The sequence below is a fragment of the Pelobates fuscus genome, chromosome 2 (assembly GCF_036172605.1).
Source record: "Pelobates fuscus isolate aPelFus1 chromosome 2, aPelFus1.pri, whole genome shotgun sequence".
Taxonomy (NCBI): domain Eukaryota; kingdom Metazoa; phylum Chordata; class Amphibia; order Anura; family Pelobatidae; genus Pelobates; species Pelobates fuscus.
The window spans coordinates 291,832,761-291,850,799 of record NC_086318.1 but is presented as its reverse complement, the minus strand read 5'-3'; the positions used below and the strand labels follow the sequence as shown (position 1 = coordinate 291,850,799).

Genomic DNA, 18,039 nt, shown 5'->3' with positions numbered 1-18,039 from the left:
GAGGGATTGGGGGCTGTCCCACCTTATGTCGGTTATGATTGGTTATGTTTTTTGATTGACTTGTTGCTGCTGGAGTTTTAAAGTAAAGAAAGTCCAGGCAAAATATGAAGCCCCCTGTCGTGGTAAAATTAGTGTTTTTACGTAGATATGAATCTTATTACCATCTGAGTGCATTTTTTTTTTTTTTTAAACTTATGGCAAAGAAGCAAGTGCTAAAACAAATGTTTGATATGATAGAAATAGCTTTTGAAGTCAGGAACATTTTACCAAATGTCTCTCTAGTAGTGTGCAATGTAGACCATTATCATTGAGACAGAATTCCAGCATAGTTGGGATTCTGACAAACCCTATTCCCCCGATACAATTTTAACACAGAGGCTCATATTAATGATTTAAAGATTTTCTTTTTCATGACCCTATTAAATGTGTTTTGCATGCATTTCTTATTACCGTTTAAAAAAAAAAAAGGGCAACCACTTGACTACATTTTTAATCTAATGTTTGATGTTTTAAAGAAGAAAGAAGACTTGATGTTGATGAGAAGCCTCTGGTGGTGCAGCTAAACTGGAACAAGGATGACCGAGAAGGAAGGTTTGTGCTCAAGAATGAAAATGCCATCTTCCCACCAAAGGTACATGTCCTTTAAATACCCCTTCCTGCTTCCATATTGTCATAACTTTTTATAATTTCGTGTAAATACTGAAAATTTTATGCATTGTAAAAGATAAAAGTACTGTTATGAACAATATTGAACATTTTGAAAAACATCAGATACTGACTAAAATTATGCTTTGGCACAATTAATGAAGAACAGGGAACATATAAGAGGTACTACACTGGAGGGCCTGAGAGAGACGAGCGTCTTGACCAAAATACCTCCAACTTATCTCTCCAAACTGCCATGCTGTTTTGCCACCCATGTCTACGAATCTAACCAAACCAGATCAGTCATCTGCTTGGAAGTCAAGGGAGTGTTACGAGGTTAATTTTTAAAAGTGTAAATTTCTACTGAAATCTGCACTTTTTATAAAATGAAAAGAAGAGAAGAACAATCTTCATACATAAAGCTTTTCAGCAAGAAAAATTTATCCAACGTGTCCCTTTAACGGGTTAATGAAACTGTAAAGAAAGTGGGATGGAGAGGAAACACACCTCACTGCTGAGATCTTCCATTTTCCAGTATGAGCGCTCTATAGGTGGTATGTACAGTGGGTATTTTCCAGTCCCAGCATTTTTAGGGTTAACTTGTCTGTTCTAGCAGGAAATGAGACTGGTCAGAGCATTGATGTGACTGTGATTTACCACAACCACAGAACCCCTGCTACAAATGTGGGTACCGCAGGACACTCTTATCAAAAGAGGAAATTTCTGGTGGTATATGTAGGATTTGAGATTTTTTTTTTTTGTTTTTGTCACTTTTTGTCAAATAGAGGGATAAGGTAGCCAGTGGCTGGATGCTATTGACGCTCTTCCTACGTCAACCTCCCTGTGCCAACTGGCTTTAGAAAAAAAACATACAGTTTTAACATTTTTATGTTATTCTGATACCTGCAAGTTTTGAAATGATTTCCTATTGTTATGTAAATGCAGTACTTATATTCACATTGCCTTTGCACATACATTTGAATAAATAATACATTTTAAACAATATAAAATGCCTGATGGTTGGTTTGCTTTTCCAATGTGCCCTTGTAAAGCGTTTGCTACACATTGCCTTGCCACATTACTTTATTATTATTATTACTGCCATTTATAAAGCGCCAACATTTTCTGCAGTGCTGTACAATTGTGTGAAAAAAGACAGTACGATATACACAGACCAATACAAAATGTAAACAGGGCCCTGGTCCCGAGCACTCTAAAATTTGTGAAAATAGAACATTTCTAACTGTACAGAAGCTAGGCAAACCGTAACCACAAATTGACGGAAGGCCCTACCTGTGAACTTAGCTTGGCAAGATGACTCGCGTCTAAAGCCAATAAAATTGGTATGTTGCAACTTGAAGTTGGTGGTCTGGGGACATATGTAAATACGGAGTAGCTTGTGAGGCAGATAAATTAAGATTAGAAGCAGTTGAAGGAATATTCTACAAAATAAAGGTAGGTGGAAGGAGGGGTGAGTAAGTGGTAGAAACATTTTGGGAATAATTGCTGAGGCAAGTCAGGGTGCAGCTAGGAATTTAATTGATTGCAGTATCATCTGCTGTAATATGCATTCTGCAAGAAAACATTTGGAAACGTTTGCTAAGGGAAGTCAGGGTGCAGCTTTGAATATGAAGAAAGAAGGAATGCAAAGGAAGATGAGAATCCACAAACATGCTTTCTGTAGGGAAACTGGGTGTGAGATTGAAACATTTTGGCATACAAAACTAAATCTTACAAAAGAAAAGTTTTCATGTAAATCATATGAAAATATTATTTGCTGGCTATACAGAAATTAGGTCATAAGTCTTGCATTTTCCCTTAAAGGAAATTAGTGTTAGGAATACATGTTTGTATCCCTAACTCCATAGTCCTGGAGTGACTGTTTAGGAAAGCCTTGGAAGGCTATTGTGCATGTGCAGCAAAACACCCAGCTGCTCCAATCATCATTTCTTCATCTATGCAGTGCTTTTAGTGTCTCCATGCTCTGCACAGTGCAGCACTGACCCAGCAAGCACCTCTATTAGCCGTTTGAGTGACTTCCCACGGGGCTTGCTCCTATGCACCAATGTAAACACTGCCTTTTCTTGGGAAAGGCAGCTTTTACATTGAAAAACGTGTAGGGAGAGGCTATAGACAGTTTATAGACACCAAAACCACTACATTAAGCTGAAGTGGTTGTGGTAACTATAGTGTCCTTTTACCTTTGTCACCGTCATTATCTTCTTTTGGCAGATCAACAGGTGTTTCTTCAGACTGTGCCTACATTCTGTTTTGCAGAAGTCCATACATAATGTGACTGCGGCACAGTTTCTGGAAGTTCTATGTAGCTAAGCCAGCCATATGTTCATCTAATTTCATAGATTCATCCCAAGTTTCTGAGGCATGAAATTGGGGCTAGGGTGGGTGAACCAATAGGGAGTGCCAGTGATACATTTGTCACTGATGATATTTAAAAGGATTACTTCTGTTTTATGTTTTATAGTATGTGTCATCTGAATTGATAAACCTTTCACTCTTCTGCAGTCTATTACCTGCATACTAGACACAGTTAGTATTCTAATTCACTATTATTCTCTAACGGGAAAGACACCAAATACGTACAGTCTGATAGGCAATTCCTTTCTCTGATGTATTTGCAGTACCAGAAATTTCTTCCTCTATAGTCTTACAGCTCTAAACTGGACAATTAAAATTGAATCCAACCATGGCCTTAATACCGAAAACCAGGCCAGAATCACACACACCGGTTTTGCACAGTATTGTCACTCGCTTGCCATTTAAGACAAGTCACTTATACATTGCATTAATGGGAATTCTGTAAATGGTTATTAAATATATTATAATACAATATCTCAAGTAAAGTTGCATTTTACATTTGTCTGCCTTGACATGCATGTAATATATATTTTTTTTCTTTTTTCTTTTTTTTTTTTTGATTCTCTATAGAAGGCTCAAAGCAATGGGCCCGAAAAACAAGAAAAGGAAGGGGTTATACAAAATTTTAAACGTACCTTGTCGAAAAAAGAGAAGAAAGAGAAGAAAAGGCGTGAGAAAGAGGCTTTAAAACAGTCAATTGATGGAGAGGATGGACCACACTCAAAAGATGATATGTGAGTTATTTTTTTGCCAAGATTTCTGCATGTGATTTATTTTGAAATGCCATCTTGATTTTACAGTATATGACAATAGCCTACAACAATAACTGTTCTGTTACGTCTCTTTTGCTGCAGGAGAGCCTTGTTATGCATTACAATGTTATATGTTGATGCATTGTGCCTTTCTATTACCATAACACCTAGTATACAATGTGCTTATTTAAATGTTGATGTCCTGCACACTGCATTATTACAGCAACATTCTACAGAGTGTTCTGACAGATGGATAGAATTTTTATTGTACTTTTATGAAATAAAGACTTTGAAAGGGATTTGAACTGATTTTGTTTCAAGTACAGTTCTTACAAAAACCAAATAATAGTACAACGTTGTTCTATCATGAGGGTCCCTCCCAAATTTGGAGATGTTACAGTATTTGTGTCTAATTTGTAAATTCAACAGTTATTACTTGCTTAAATTAATCTGTTTGCCGTTTATACATGCACATTAACGTATTAATGTTCTGCAAATTATTTAAAATAGTAATTTTTGTTCATTAAAATAATTATGCAATATAAAAAAAAAATTGTGGGCAGGGTGGGGGAGTGCAGAGGAACAGGGTTGTAATTCATAGGTCATGACAAGGCTCAACATTTAGTCAAACAATTATTTAGCATACAATTTTTTTTTTTTTTTTTTTATTTTTTATATCCAGTATGAGAATTTTCCAAAACAGGTGTGGCTACAATCTGTGAAAAACAAATGACGCTTGGTACTGCAGATTGTCTGTATAATTTGATTACCCTTCAAAAATAGTAGCGCAACACTTGTATGTTGATTATTTATATGCACTTTATTTGGGGATTTCAAGTGGCTGCAGCTGCACAAAAAGCTACATATGCACTTTATAGCACTTTTAATTGAATATTTAAAGCACCCTGTCACTTTTCTGGATTTTAAGTTATCCACCACTGTAGATATGCTTGTACTGTATTATTTTTTTGATAGGCTGTGCACACAGAGTGGGACTAAGTTTGTGAATGAAGTATTTTGTGTTTGTGTTTTTTGTGTTGCATGTCAATGTTTGGGAATGTCATGATGTATTAAGTTTTTAATATTTTCTCAGTGATCATTCAAGGCTGTGCTTGTGTTTTGGTGACTGCATGTGTTTCTGAATGCCCTGGTGCATTAGTGCAAGGTGTCAGTGTTGAGGGTATTAGGTTGGATGAGTGTCAGAGTAAATGCAGAAGTGTATTTGTGTGTGGTGCATTTGAAACATAGAAACATAGAATGTGACGGCAGATAAGAACCCACAGCCTATCTAGTCTGCCCTATTTTCTAAATACTCTCATTAGGTCCCTGGCCTTGTCTTATAGCTGGGATAGCCTAATGCCCATCCCACGCATGCATAAAAAGCTTCACTGTTAACCTCTACTACTTCAGCTGGAATTATTTTCAAACCTTTGCCCCTCTAATTTAAGACTGCCCTCTTGAATCAGAGGAGCAAAGATTTAAAATATGTACTTGTTAATTCCTATCCGTCCCCTCCACCCTTATTATTCATTATGATGAAACCTACTTCCTTACCCTTTCAATAAGCAATTTGTTAACTCGTGTTTTTATCACTAGTCTTCTATAATTGCCTTTTCATTTCATCAATATCTCTAGTCCTATCTTACCTCATTAATTCAGTATCCTTCTATCTTTATTATTTTCTTAAATTACATAATCCTTTTGTCTAGGTTTGCTAATGGGTGGGACTCACTCCTGCATGTTCTACTTATTTTAACAAAGGCTGGAAAGTCTATGAACTACCGCCACAACCAATTTGGTTAGCCCTCTCCTGGCCAGTGAAAAGTTTGAGCCCTGGAGAAAGATAGTTTTTATTTAATTACTTATTTATTTTTTTCCAGCAATTTTGTTTGGTTTACAAAATTTTTTTTCTTTTTTTTTTTTTATAATCTGCAATATAAGACTTTTTTTTTCTTTTCATAAAACGTTCTCTGCTAGCTAGCCATCGTTAAATGTGCCTTTTAAACCTGCATTGCTGCAGGCGATTTAGGTCATACACGTATAAAGAGAGATTAAAGAAATGCTCCAGACACATAAAGCACTTCAGTTTTGCTGAATCGCCTTATGTGTCTGCAGTCTCATTTGTGTCATATTTTTGACAATTTATAAAAATTCGGATTCAATAGAAATCGGTACTTTTTCCAATATTCGGTTTCATTGCATTTTCAACATAGAAAAAGGAAAACATGTCAATATTGAAATTACACCATGCGTAGGTAAAACTGAGTCTTCATAAAAATAATTCCATGTGACACTGTTGTGCTATAAAAGTCAGCACTTTTATAAAACTTTGCCGAAACTCAGCCAGGGAGGTTTTTGTCCTATTCTTAGCTCTTGAGAGCTAGTGGGAGTGACTGACATGCTGGGATAGCTCACTTAACCATCCACCTTTCTCGGTGAGCTTCACTACAGCTCAATGAGAAGAATTTGAAAACCGTGATCATGTGTGCATGCATGCTCACGGCTACTGCACAGTGGCTTCTCCATGATTGGCGTATGTCCTGGCACTGACTGAAAGGCTGTTCTGGGGAAAGAGAGGCTCTTGCAATGATTGCTAAATGCTGTTTTTATTTTATTTTTTTTGTATACATCATATGAAAACATAGCATAAAATATACATGCACGCTTTCTTTGAAGCGATCTACTTATTTAAAAAAAGTCAGTGGAGTGTCCGTTTTAATATAACAGAACTATTAAAAGCTTTCAAATCGAGAAAAGCTTGTCAGATGATTTGTCAGCATCATTAAGATTTTGATCTATTCAGGTCATTGTGAGGTTTTTATTTTTTTAATGTTTGGTAATTTTGTTAAAGCATATATTGATTTGGAGCTTTAAATGTTTGTAACAAGCAGTCCTATAGGAGGCTAGTGAGGGCAGAAAGTTAAAGGGACACTATAGTCACCAGAACAACTACAGCTTATTGAATTTGTTCTGGTGAGTAGAATCATTACCTTCAGGCTTTTTGCTGTAAACACTGTCTTTTCAGAGAAAAAGCAGTGTTTACATTACAGCCTAGTGATAACTTCACTGGCCACTCCTCAGATGTCTGTTAGAGATCCTTCCTGGGTCATGGCTGCCTAAAATGCATCCAAACATTCAGTGCCTCCTCCCTCTGCATGCAGACACTGAACTTTCCTCATAGAGATTCATTGATTCAATTCATCTCTATGAGGAGATGCTGATTGGCCGGGGCTGTGTTTGAATCATGCTGGCTCTGCCCTTCATCTGCCTCCTTGTCAGTCTCAGCCAATCATATGGGGAAGCATTGTGATTGGATCAGGCGACCACTTATGATGATGTCAGCAGACTGCTTGTTTTCTTTTAGGCAAACCGCATGCTTCAGGCTTGAATACAGTAAGATTTTGCTATATTTAGGGTGGCATGAGGGGCCCAGGGGGCTAGATGGTGGTTTTAACACTATAGGGTCAGGAATACATGTTTGTGTTCCTGACCCTACAGTGATGCTTTAATGTTCTACATTTGCTGCACATGGTTAAACTGTGTATTTTTTTTTCTTCTTCTTTTACAACAAATACTTTCTTTTCAAGAGATGTGCAGTGAACCAAAAGATTCAATTTTAGGAGAGATATTTGATGTTATTCCCTTTCGCTTTTTCAAATCCACTCTGTCATCAAAACTAACCTATGTATTTATCATTTAGCATGTAAAAAAATAACTTTTTTTTTTCAATATAAATTTACGTAAAAAAAACCAAAATAAAAAATATCCAGCTTAATGTAGGCATTTTAGGAACAGAGCATCGTCAGAACTATTATTCACAACCATTTAATATACAACTTTATGTAAAAATCGAAATAATGAAACCAAAGAGAAATCTGCAAATTACTCTGCAAATCACAGACTCTGATTGCTGTCATCATATGTTCTCTGTAGCATTATTTGTATCTGTAACAAAGAGTTATACAATTCTTATGTCTTTCCAAGATAGCCACAGGGGATAAATTGACAAAACTTCACAGAGTAATGCCAGCCTAATTTACTATAGGTTGATTAAAGGGAAACTCCAGTGCCAGGAAAACAATCCGTTTTCCTGGCACTGGAGGGTCCCTCTCCCTCCCACCCCCCAATCCCCAGTTGCTGAAGGGGTGAAAACCCCTTCAGTGACTTACCAGGGGCAGCGACAGGTCCCTCGTCGCTGCTTCCTCCTCCCCCGCCGCTCCTCCTTCTGCTTACGTCGGCCGGTGGGCGAGACTGATCTCGCCAGCCGGCCGAGGAGACCTAATGCGCATGCGCGGCAATGCCGCGCATGCGCATTAGCGCACCCCATAGGAAAGCATTGAAAATGAATTTCAATGCTTCCCTATGGGGAATAGAGCGACGCTGGAGGTCCTCACACAGCGTGAGGACGTCCAGCGACGCTCTAGCACAGAAAACCTGTGCTATAGTACAGGAAGTGTCCTCTAGTGGCTGTCTAATAGACAGCCACTAGGGGAGGACTTAACCCTGCAAGGTAAATATTGCAGTTTAAAAAAAACTGCAATAATTACACTTGCAGGGTTAAGGGTAGTGGGAGTTGGCACCCAGACCACTCCAATGAGCCAAAGTGGTCTGGGTGCCTGGAGTGTCCCTTTAAATAAAATGTAAGGTTTGTGCAATTTTTGGAGAGCTAAAGCTCTTGCCCAATGTTAAAAAATAAGATGGCTACCAGGTCACAAGTTTATCTAAATAGATTAATTAAAGGAATGTGTCTCGATTGATGCAGCCCAATTTCTTATGCAATATTCACATTTAACATTAAACAAAATAAATAATGCAAATTAAAATATAAAATAAAAAAATAGCATTTAAATTAAAACAAAGTAGAAATTATTATTAAAATTTCTTGATATAGAGCAGTTTTCGTGTTTTGCAATAACTCTGTCAGCAAATCAAGTACAAAGTGTCTCTTTACAGTGTTACTAACTCTGTAGTGTCCTAACAGTTTAGGTCAGGAAAAAAAAAGGCACTTGCGTTTCTTTCCTCGCCATGCTGCTGACACACGTCTCTGAAATCATTAAGTTTGATGATGTCCGCCAATCAAATGTTTACCAGTAGGTAAGCATTGAGAAACTGGTGCACATGCGTGGGACTGCAGTTTGTCCCCCATTCTAGGAGCGGTGTTTGATTGCGGTCAGAGTGTGACTTGGTTCTCACATGAAAGTGTCTCTAGTGGCTGTCAGGTAGAGTGGCACTAAAGGTGTATTTAACCCTGCACAAAAGCATTGCAACATCTTCTAAACGACTGCCTTAGACTGCAGGGTTAAAATAAAAAGACCACTGCACCCAGACCACTTTGTTGACATGACGTGGACTGAGTGCTATTGGTGGTCCTTTAAGATAAACAATGACCAGAGAGCCACGGCAGCTTGGAAACATTTAGAATTTTTATTTTCCGGTTTAATCTGATCTTTTACTTCTCTTCCAGGTCTGTGCTTAAATGGATTAAAACTACAAATATGGACATTTGAAGAGATTCACAGGGTTTTCACTGACGTTAGGATTTCAAATTTAAGCCCATAGAGGCCGCACTGTTTAAAGCGTTGCTGAATTAGAGAATGTTTCTAGTTCTGCTATTTTGACTTTAAATTTTACTTTGGAATCTCACTTTAGTGAATAACCCTTTAGTGAATTAGACTGACCTAGTTTTTTGTGTCTTTTTTGTGTTTTACCTTTTTTTTTTTTTTTTGTATAGTTAGTTAACTTAATCTTTGGTAATTAGTCTAGGGTGACTTCATTTATTTAATTTAATTAAATAAAATTTTATTTATTATTTTAAAAAAGCTTTGTGTAAAACCTTTGTTGATTTTTTTTTTTTTTTTTTTTTTTTTTAGAAATTATGTGTGTTCGCTTATTTAGAAGCCAATCCAGTACGTATATAAACAATTACTGGATAACATTATCAATGCTTTAGTGATCTTTCCTTAACAGACAAAGCATGATTATTTTTCAGAGTTTTGTCAGTCATTGTTTTTAGATTGTAAGTTCATTTGGACAGGGCCCTCTTAAACTGCTGTTACTGTATTGCAAACGGTTTGTCAGAATTAAGTGTTTGTCTTGGTTTACATTGGTGCTATATACATTATTGTAAATGTTCTCATTTTCCAGGGAGAACTCACAGCTGGCAGCAGAGGTGTATAAAGACATGCCAGAAACCAGCTTTACACGCACAATATCCAATCCAGAGGTTGTTATGAAACGACGAAGACAGCAGAAGTTAGAAAAAAGAATGCAAGAGTTTCGCAGCTCTGACGGACGGCCTGATTCTGGTAACTTAAATTATATTGTATATTATGAAACAAATCCCTTTTTCACCTTCCAAGCTTGATGATTTTAAACGATTTGTAATATTGCCGTTCTATCCATTTTGACACTTGTTATAGGTTTTCAATTAAAGGGACACTATTGTCACCTGAACAACTTTAGCTTAATTAAGCAGTTTTGGTGTATAGAACATGCCCCTGCAGCCTCACTGCTCAATCCTCTGCCATTTAGGAGATAAATCCCTTTGTTTATGAACCCTTGTTACACCTCCCTGCATGTGACTTGCACAGCCTTCCATAAACACTTCCTGTAAAGAGAGGCCTATTTAGGCTTTATTTATTGCAAGTTCTGTTTAATTAAGATTTTCTTATCCCCTGCTATGTTAATAGCTTGCTAGACCCTGCAAGAGCCTCCTGTATGTGATTTTAGTTCAATTTAGAGATTGAGATACAATTATTTAAGGTAAATTACATCTGTTTGAAAGTGAAACCAGTTTTTTTTTTTTCATGCAGGCTCTGTCAATCATAGCCAGGGGAGGTGTGGCTAGGGCTGCATAAACAGAAACAAAGTGATATAACTCCTAAATGGCAGAGAATTGAGCAGTGAAATTGCAGGGGAATGATCTATACATTAAAACTGCTTTGTTTAGCTAAAGTAATTTAGGTGACTATAGTGTTCCTTTAAGCCGACAAGACGTGCTATTTGTTGGGGGTGTGAGGATCACTTTCTTTTACTACATAACACTGATAGAACTAGTTTCATTAATGTACAGTTGACTTTGTTGAGATACTCTGTTACTAACCATATACACAATCCGTTTTATGTGTAATAATCAGTTTGTAATTTAGCCAAACAGTAATTCTGTGTAAGTAACCTGAGCTAGGCAGCAGTATTGTCTAACATGCACTTTGTACCATGCAATAAAGATGTAGCTGTCACTCTGAGTCGCTTCTGCAGAAATAGCAGAGTAAAACTTGTTGTGCATGTGCACTAGCCTCCCAGTGCTTTCCTGTGGAAAGCATTGGATTGACTGATCTTGATGATCTCAGCCATGGAGGTGGAATGGCAGTGCAGAGGCCAGAGCAGCAAAGGAGATCATGTAAGTAAAACTACTTGTTTTGGACTCTCCCCCCTCTTTTCAGATTTGTAAGAAGGAATGACAGGCACCTAAATAGCTTACAGGGCACATATTTGTGTTCCTAAAGCTATAGTGTTACTTTAATGTTTTTTTTGTTTTTTTTAATTGGTTTTCAAGAATTAGTTTACAGTGGTCATATTTCCATCGGATCATACAATTACAGTTCATGCATTCGTTTGTACATTATTCAATACATTGGTTTTATGCCTCAGGTGTACAATAGGTTACAAATCTTGTAACATCTGTGCGACTTATGGAGTATATTGTATTCTTGGCACGTTGCCTGTACCTGTACTCTGGCTCATTTGTGCATTGGTCGTCTGAACTGAGTGGTGTTGGTTATGTGAACAAACAGATTAACATATTAACTATATAGATTGTGGGTTACCTTGTGGGGATCTCTTTGTGCATGCGAGCACCTGATTTTGTAAGCCTGAAGATTCGTGTGTCGGTGCGGCGTTACAGGTGTAGGCGTGATTCAATCTTGTGCGCGTTCACCTCCCCCCATGTTCCCACCTCTCTTCCCTATGCCTGGCAATTATGCAGGTAATGTAGCTTTTTTGTCACCCGTGCGTGGTGAAACATAGGTGTCCCATTGTGCTCTGGCCTCAGTGTGGACCGGCCGTGCCTGTGATTGGAGCATGGTCATTGTTTCATTGTCCAGGTTTGTTGAAACCTGTTTGATCAAGAGATGTTGCAGAGGCGTCTCTGTTGATTTCCACGCTCTAGCAATAAGCGTGTTGGCTGCGATCAGTATGTGGAAGAGCAGTATAGAGTTTGGTTTGGTGTATGTATTTAATGTCATAAAAAGTAGGCACAATTCAGGTGTGAGCGATATGCGTTGGTGCAGTGCTTCTGAGAGTACCTCACCCACCATCTTCCAGTATGTTTTGATTTTCGTGCACGACCACCATATGTGGTACATAGAGCCCCTGTCTTTTTGGCACCTCCAGCATTGATCAGTGGTTCCCGGGTATATCCGCGCAAGCCTGGTTGGGACCATGTACCAACGATATTGCAATTTCTGCATGAGCTCCAGGTGTGAGGCACATCTGGACCTGCCTCTATGTGCTGTGAATGCCTGTTTCCAGGCGGTTTTATCGAAGGTGCGGCCTATGTCCGTCTGCCACGCGTGCACATGTGTATCTACAGTGTCTCCCCCCCCCCCTGGTTATTTAGTAGGTTGTAGGTCATTGCGAGTATTTTTCGAGGGGTGCGGGGAGAAAGGCAGGCTAGCTCAAATTGTGTCAGCTGCTGTGCCGAGGCGTCCTTGTCAGTGTCAGATAGCATGGATTTCACCTGGAGGTAGGAGAATATTAGTCTGGAGGGTAATTTAAATCTGCTCTGTAGGTCGGGGAATTGTGCTAGTTGATTGTTTACGTATAGGTGTTTCACGTGTGTGCATCCCCCCCGACATCCACTGGCGATGATCGAATGAAGGGTTGGCTATATGCTTGCTGTGCAGGGGAGCAGCCAGAGACCAGTGTTTTCGCGAGCATAGTTTTCCCCCGTGTGTGTCCCATATTTTAAGTAAGAGATCCGTGGGGGGCAGTTTCTCTGGCAACTCCGGTCTCAGTTGCCGTGGTACCCAGAAAAGGTGTTTTAGCGGGATCTTGACGGTCCAGGTGGACTCTATGTCTACCCATTGTGGTTGGTTTTCTGTTGCGTGTGAGGTGATCAGTGTAGCAAGCAGAGCTGCTTTGTAATAGAGGCGTATGCTTGGCATGCCCAGTCCCCCCTTTCTATGTGTTTGTGTAGGGTTGATGACGCTACTCTAATTTTGCGGTGTCCCCAGATAAATTTGGTAAACATCCTCTGTAGGGTGTCAATATAAGATTTAGGAAGCGGTATTTGTAAGGTCCGCAGTAAGTATTGGAGCTTAGGTGGGAGGGTCATTTTGATGGCCGCTAGTCTGCCCAGCCAGGAGAGGAGTTTCCCTTCCCATGATTTTAAAGTGGGCGACAATGTCTCAGCTAGTGTTCCATAATTGCTGTGGAACAGTGCGTCCGGGTTTTTGGTGATAGTGAGTCCTAGGAAGGTAACATTATCTGTTCTCCAATCTAACGTATATGCAGTCTGTAGTGCTGTCATGGTGTCTCTGGGTATACCCACCCCTAACGCTTGGGTTTTAGTCGCGTTAAGTTTATAGTAAGACTGTTTTCCATATGTGGCCACCTCTTCTAGGAGGGTCGGTAGAGATGTATGGGGTTGGGTCAAAGTCAATAAGATATCATCAGCAAATAAATTGGCTTTGTATTCTTTGTTCCCAATTTGGACCCCGTGGATATCTGAGTTATTCCTAATTCTGGTTACTAGTGGTTCCAGCGCCACAACGTATAGCAGGGGAGATAGCGGACATCCCTGGCGCGTCCCATTGGAGATGGTAAACTGGTCGGACACGAAGCCCGCGTTTAGTACTTGTGCTGAGGGTGAACTATATAGTGCCCTGACCACTGATGTAAATTCTGTCGGGAAGCCGAACTTAGAAAGTACCCTCTCCAGGAAGGTCCAATGTAAACGGTCAAAGGCCTTTTCTGCGTCAAGGGAGAGTATCAGGCCGCCCCGACCATCCCGCCTTAAGCTGTGCAGGAGATCTAGGACTTTGCGTGTGTTGTCTGTGCCCTGTCTGCCAGTGACAAATCCCACCTGATCATTGTGTATGATGTGGGGGAGGATGTCACTCATCCTCCTCGCGTATATTTTGGCGAACAGCTTTGCGTCTGTGTTTAAGAGCGAAATCGGTCTGAAGTTTTGGGGATGTGTGGGGGGTTTTCCTGGTTTTGGTAATGTGACAATGTGGGCAGCTAATATTTCCCTTCCCAATGACTCAGAGTTGACTGCTTCTGTGAAAGCATGAACTAGGTGCGGTGTTAGTGTTGTTTGGAATGTTTTGTAATAAAAATTGTCGAAGCCATCGGGGCCAGGTGATTTCTCTGTTGGTAGAGCTCTAATAGCGTCTTTCACCTCTTCGTCTGTGATGGGGTTGGACAGAGTAGTTTGTTGGGCTAGTGATAGTCGGGGTAGGTGGATTGTGTCCAGGTAGGTGTTGATGCTGTCTGTCAGCGGTTGATGGGTGTTAGTGTCTTTGTTGAGGTTGTATAGGTCGGCATAATACCTGGCGAACTCATTGCTGATTTCCCGAGGCATCATACATTTTTCCCCGTTTGGCTTGAGGAGGTATGCTATTTTTTGTTTGACTTGTTGCTCCCTGAGCCTGGTGGCCAAGAGCCTGCTTGCCTTTGTTACCTTGCATGTAATTTGTGGCTTTTAACTTTGTAAGGTAAAAGTTTGTGCGTTCCAGTGCATGTTGATGAACCCTCCTGGTGAGGGACACGATCCTGTCTCTCAGCTCAGTGCTGGGTGTGAGTTGGTTTTGTGTGTTTAGGTGGCACAGCTCTTGCTGCCATTGTCGCAGTTGGGTTTGTGATTGTTTTTTTAAATATGACGCCCTCCTAATGAGCAGTCCCCTGATCACCGGCTTATGCGCGACCCATCAGGTGATGTGGGAAATATCTGAGGTGTTGTTGTCTTCAAAGTAGTGCTGAAGGGCCATGTTTAATTCCGTTTTGAATTGTGTGTTGTGTAATAGGGACGTGTTTAAGCGCCACGGACTACGGTGTTTAAAATCGTAGAGGTCTTTGAGATCTAGGGTGAGGGGTGCATGGTCGGACCATGTGATGGAGTAGGAGTTATGTACCGGTGAAAAGAAGGTGTAGGATTTTTCTGTGGTGTGTGTCAGCCTCCATGCATCATAATAGTGATGTAGCGTGAGAAGCTTTTGTATCGCCTTGCTTTGTCGTTTTAGGGTGTGATACCTAGCGCTATGGGGTGAGAGAGTGGTATCCATCTGAGGGTTCAAGACGTGGTTGAAGTCCCCACAGATGACTGTTATTCCCTGCTGTATTGCTGACACTTTGTGCAGTATCTTGTGCAGAAAGTTCAGTTGGTTTGTGTTGGGTGCATACAGATTCACAATTGTGTACAGGACGTCATTAATGTGACCTACGATTATAACATACCGTCCGTTGGAGTCAATGTCTTGTGTGACCAGTGAGAAGGATACGGCTGCGCTAAGCATTACGGTGGCACCTTTTGATTTTGTGGAAGTGGCGTGGAATTGGTATGGATACGTGGTTTTCAGTATTGTCGGGTGGTCGCCTGTGCGGAAGTGCGTTTCCTGCAGACACGCTATATCCGCTCCCTGAGACTTCAGTTCCCTAGCAAGTGCATGTCGTTTGTGAGGGACATTAAGTCCTTTTACATTAAGAGAGCAAAATCTCATGGGGGGGGGGGGTCGTATTTCAGAATGTTTGGTAATGTTATGTGTGGCTTATCTTCTGTGGGGTCCGTTGCCCATCCCAGCTCAGTCCAGCTAGGCAGCGGGGTCCCCTTAGGTTGTGTAGATGGTACTCGCAGTGTGGCATATATCCCAGATAGGTAAATAGCGTTGTGATGTGTGTGGTCAGCTCGTGTGTGATCATCAGTTGCTAAGGGGCTACCCACATAGCCCACAAACAGTAAATAACAGTAATACACATGACATTGTGGCTTATATACATTTTGCAGTATTTGGTTGTCAGTGAGAGCATAGTCATAAATAAAACAATAAGAACAATAAAAACTTAAATGAAGTAGTACTAGTGCCAATATTATGGCTTGGCTCTGCGTAGCAGTGCCGTGGGGGATGAAGCTTATGGCTTCAACAGGAGACAGGCGCTCCGCCGCGCGGGCCCATTTTGGATAAGCATAATGAACATAGTTATGTGACCCATTGGTGCAAGTGAGGAGGGGGGAGAGGAGCGGGGTTGGTTGGGGGGTAAAGTGCCCTATGGCCAATATACAGTAGTGATATGTAGAGTCTGTTGCGAGTTCTTACAAAGTATATTCCAGTCTCCGTGACTGTTACCGTTTGTTGGTAGTTAGGTGGTTGCCTTTGTACTATGAGTACCTTTTTTATATATATATATATATATATATATATATATATATATATATATATATATATATATATATATATATATATATATATATATATATATATATATATATATATTCTTCTGTATAGTTATGTATTTTTTTTTTTATTATTATTATTAGTTTATTTTATTATTTTGTTTTAATTATTTTTTTTGTAACGTTTCGACATTACTCTTACTTTGAATGAGGGAGAGCAACATGTGAGCCCTGGTATAGGGGCTTCTAGGGTGTAAGGCAGGTGTGGGGGAACCCAGGATGGCTGTACATTTGTCCCTTTATGTGTGTGTGGGTTACCGCTTGGTCTTCCTCCACTCTGGGGATAGCCTCCGTGTCTCCGGTGGTCTTCTGTGCGGGGAGGGAACCGTTATGCCCCACTCTCTCAGCAGGTTGCTGCCCTCTTCTGGCGTGGAGATGAAGTTTTTTTTCCCCCGCGATGTACCAGCAGCGATGTGTTGTTCTCGGAGTTGTGATGTGATGTCTTGGTATTCCCTCCGGCGTTTCAGCGTTGCTGGGGAGATGTCCGCAAATATCTGGATGCCGTGAAATTTTTCCGGCAGGGCTCTGTTTGTTCTGCTGCCCCTTAGGATAATTTCCTTTGCATGAAAATAGTGCATACGCACCAGTTTGTCCCTGGGGCTGTCCGGTGGTAGGAACCGCGGCCGTGCTGTTCTGTGGGCTCGGTCCAGCAGCAGGACATCTAAAGGTAAGTCAGGGGCTAGATTTCTGAGCAGCTCTGCGATATAGGTTGGGAGGTCCGCCACCCCAACTGTTTCTTTCACACCCCGGAGCCTCAGGTTGTTACACCTGGCTCTGTCCATGTCGGCAAGCTTAACATAGAAACATAGAAACATAGAATGTGACGGCAGATAAGAACCATTCGGCCCATCTAGTCTGCCCAGTTTTCTAAATACTTTCATTAGTCCCTGGCATTATCTTATAGTTAGGATAGCCTTATGCCTATCCCACGCATGCTTAAACTCCTTGACTGTGTTAACCTCTACCACTTCAGCTGGAAGGCTATTCCATGCATCCACTACCCTCTCAGTAAAGTAATACTTCCTGATATTATTTTTAAACCTTTGTCCTTCTAATTTTAGACTCTGTCCTCTGGTTGTGGTAGTTTTTCTTCTTTTAAATATAGTCTCCTCTTTTACTGTGTTGATTCCCTTTATGTATTTAAATGTTTCTATCATATCCCCCCTGTCTCGTCTTTCCACCAAGCTATACCACCAAGCTTATTCTCATATGTGTCCATGCGTGCAGCGAGATCATCCACCGCGTGTGTCAGGGTGTTGTGGGCTTCGGCATGGTCCGCCATTTTATCCTCCATAGCGGAGGTTCTCACGCCCAAATCGTGGAGGTCTTTTCTGAGGTCTCCGATGGACGTTTGTAGGGTGGTAAGGATTTTGTGGGACATGGTGTCCAGCATGCCTTGTAGCAAGTCTTTAGTGAGCTGGGGCTCAGGATGTGGCGACCCGCGGGACTGCTCTTCTTCCTCCTCTGCGCCATCTTGGCTATTTTCCAGGGGCTGGATAGTTTTTCCCTGGTGTGCTTTGGAGGTGAAGAAGTTCGCCTTCTCTTATCTCTCGGTGGCTCTCTTGCCTTTTGCCTGGGACATGGTGGTATTGTCGGACAATATGGGTCACAATTGTGGTTATATGGGCCTTTTGTCGGCGGCGCTGGTGCTACATGAGACCGGTCTCAATGGGTGTCAAGACACGCCCCCTTACTTTAATGTTTTAAAGGGACACTTTAGTCACCTGAACAACTTCAGCTTAATGAGGTTGTTCAGGTGAGTGCTACAGCTCCCTGCAGCCTTTTTCTTGTAAGCACTGTATTTTCTGAGAAAAT

General features: G+C 40.7%; 1 protein-coding gene across 20 annotated transcripts in view; it reads left to right on the top strand.

Moving 5' to 3' along the window:
- Nucleotides 1–18,039, top strand: part of AFDN (afadin, adherens junction formation factor) — a 202,010-nt gene that overhangs the window by 75,029 nt on the left and 108,942 nt on the right. For 13 of the 20 annotated variants that reach the window (XM_063443439.1, XM_063443450.1, XM_063443446.1 and 10 more), the window contains exons 3-5: nucleotides 516–631; nucleotides 3,592–3,755; nucleotides 9,918–10,078. In XM_063443439.1, the coding sequence (XP_063299509.1) occupies nucleotides 516–631; nucleotides 3,592–3,755; nucleotides 9,918–10,078 (441 nt within the window). The remainder of the gene's footprint in view (nucleotides 1–515; nucleotides 632–3,591; nucleotides 3,756–9,917; nucleotides 10,079–18,039) is intronic. The other 7 variants (XM_063443438.1, XM_063443457.1, XM_063443456.1 and 4 more) reach the window with 1 other exon arrangement.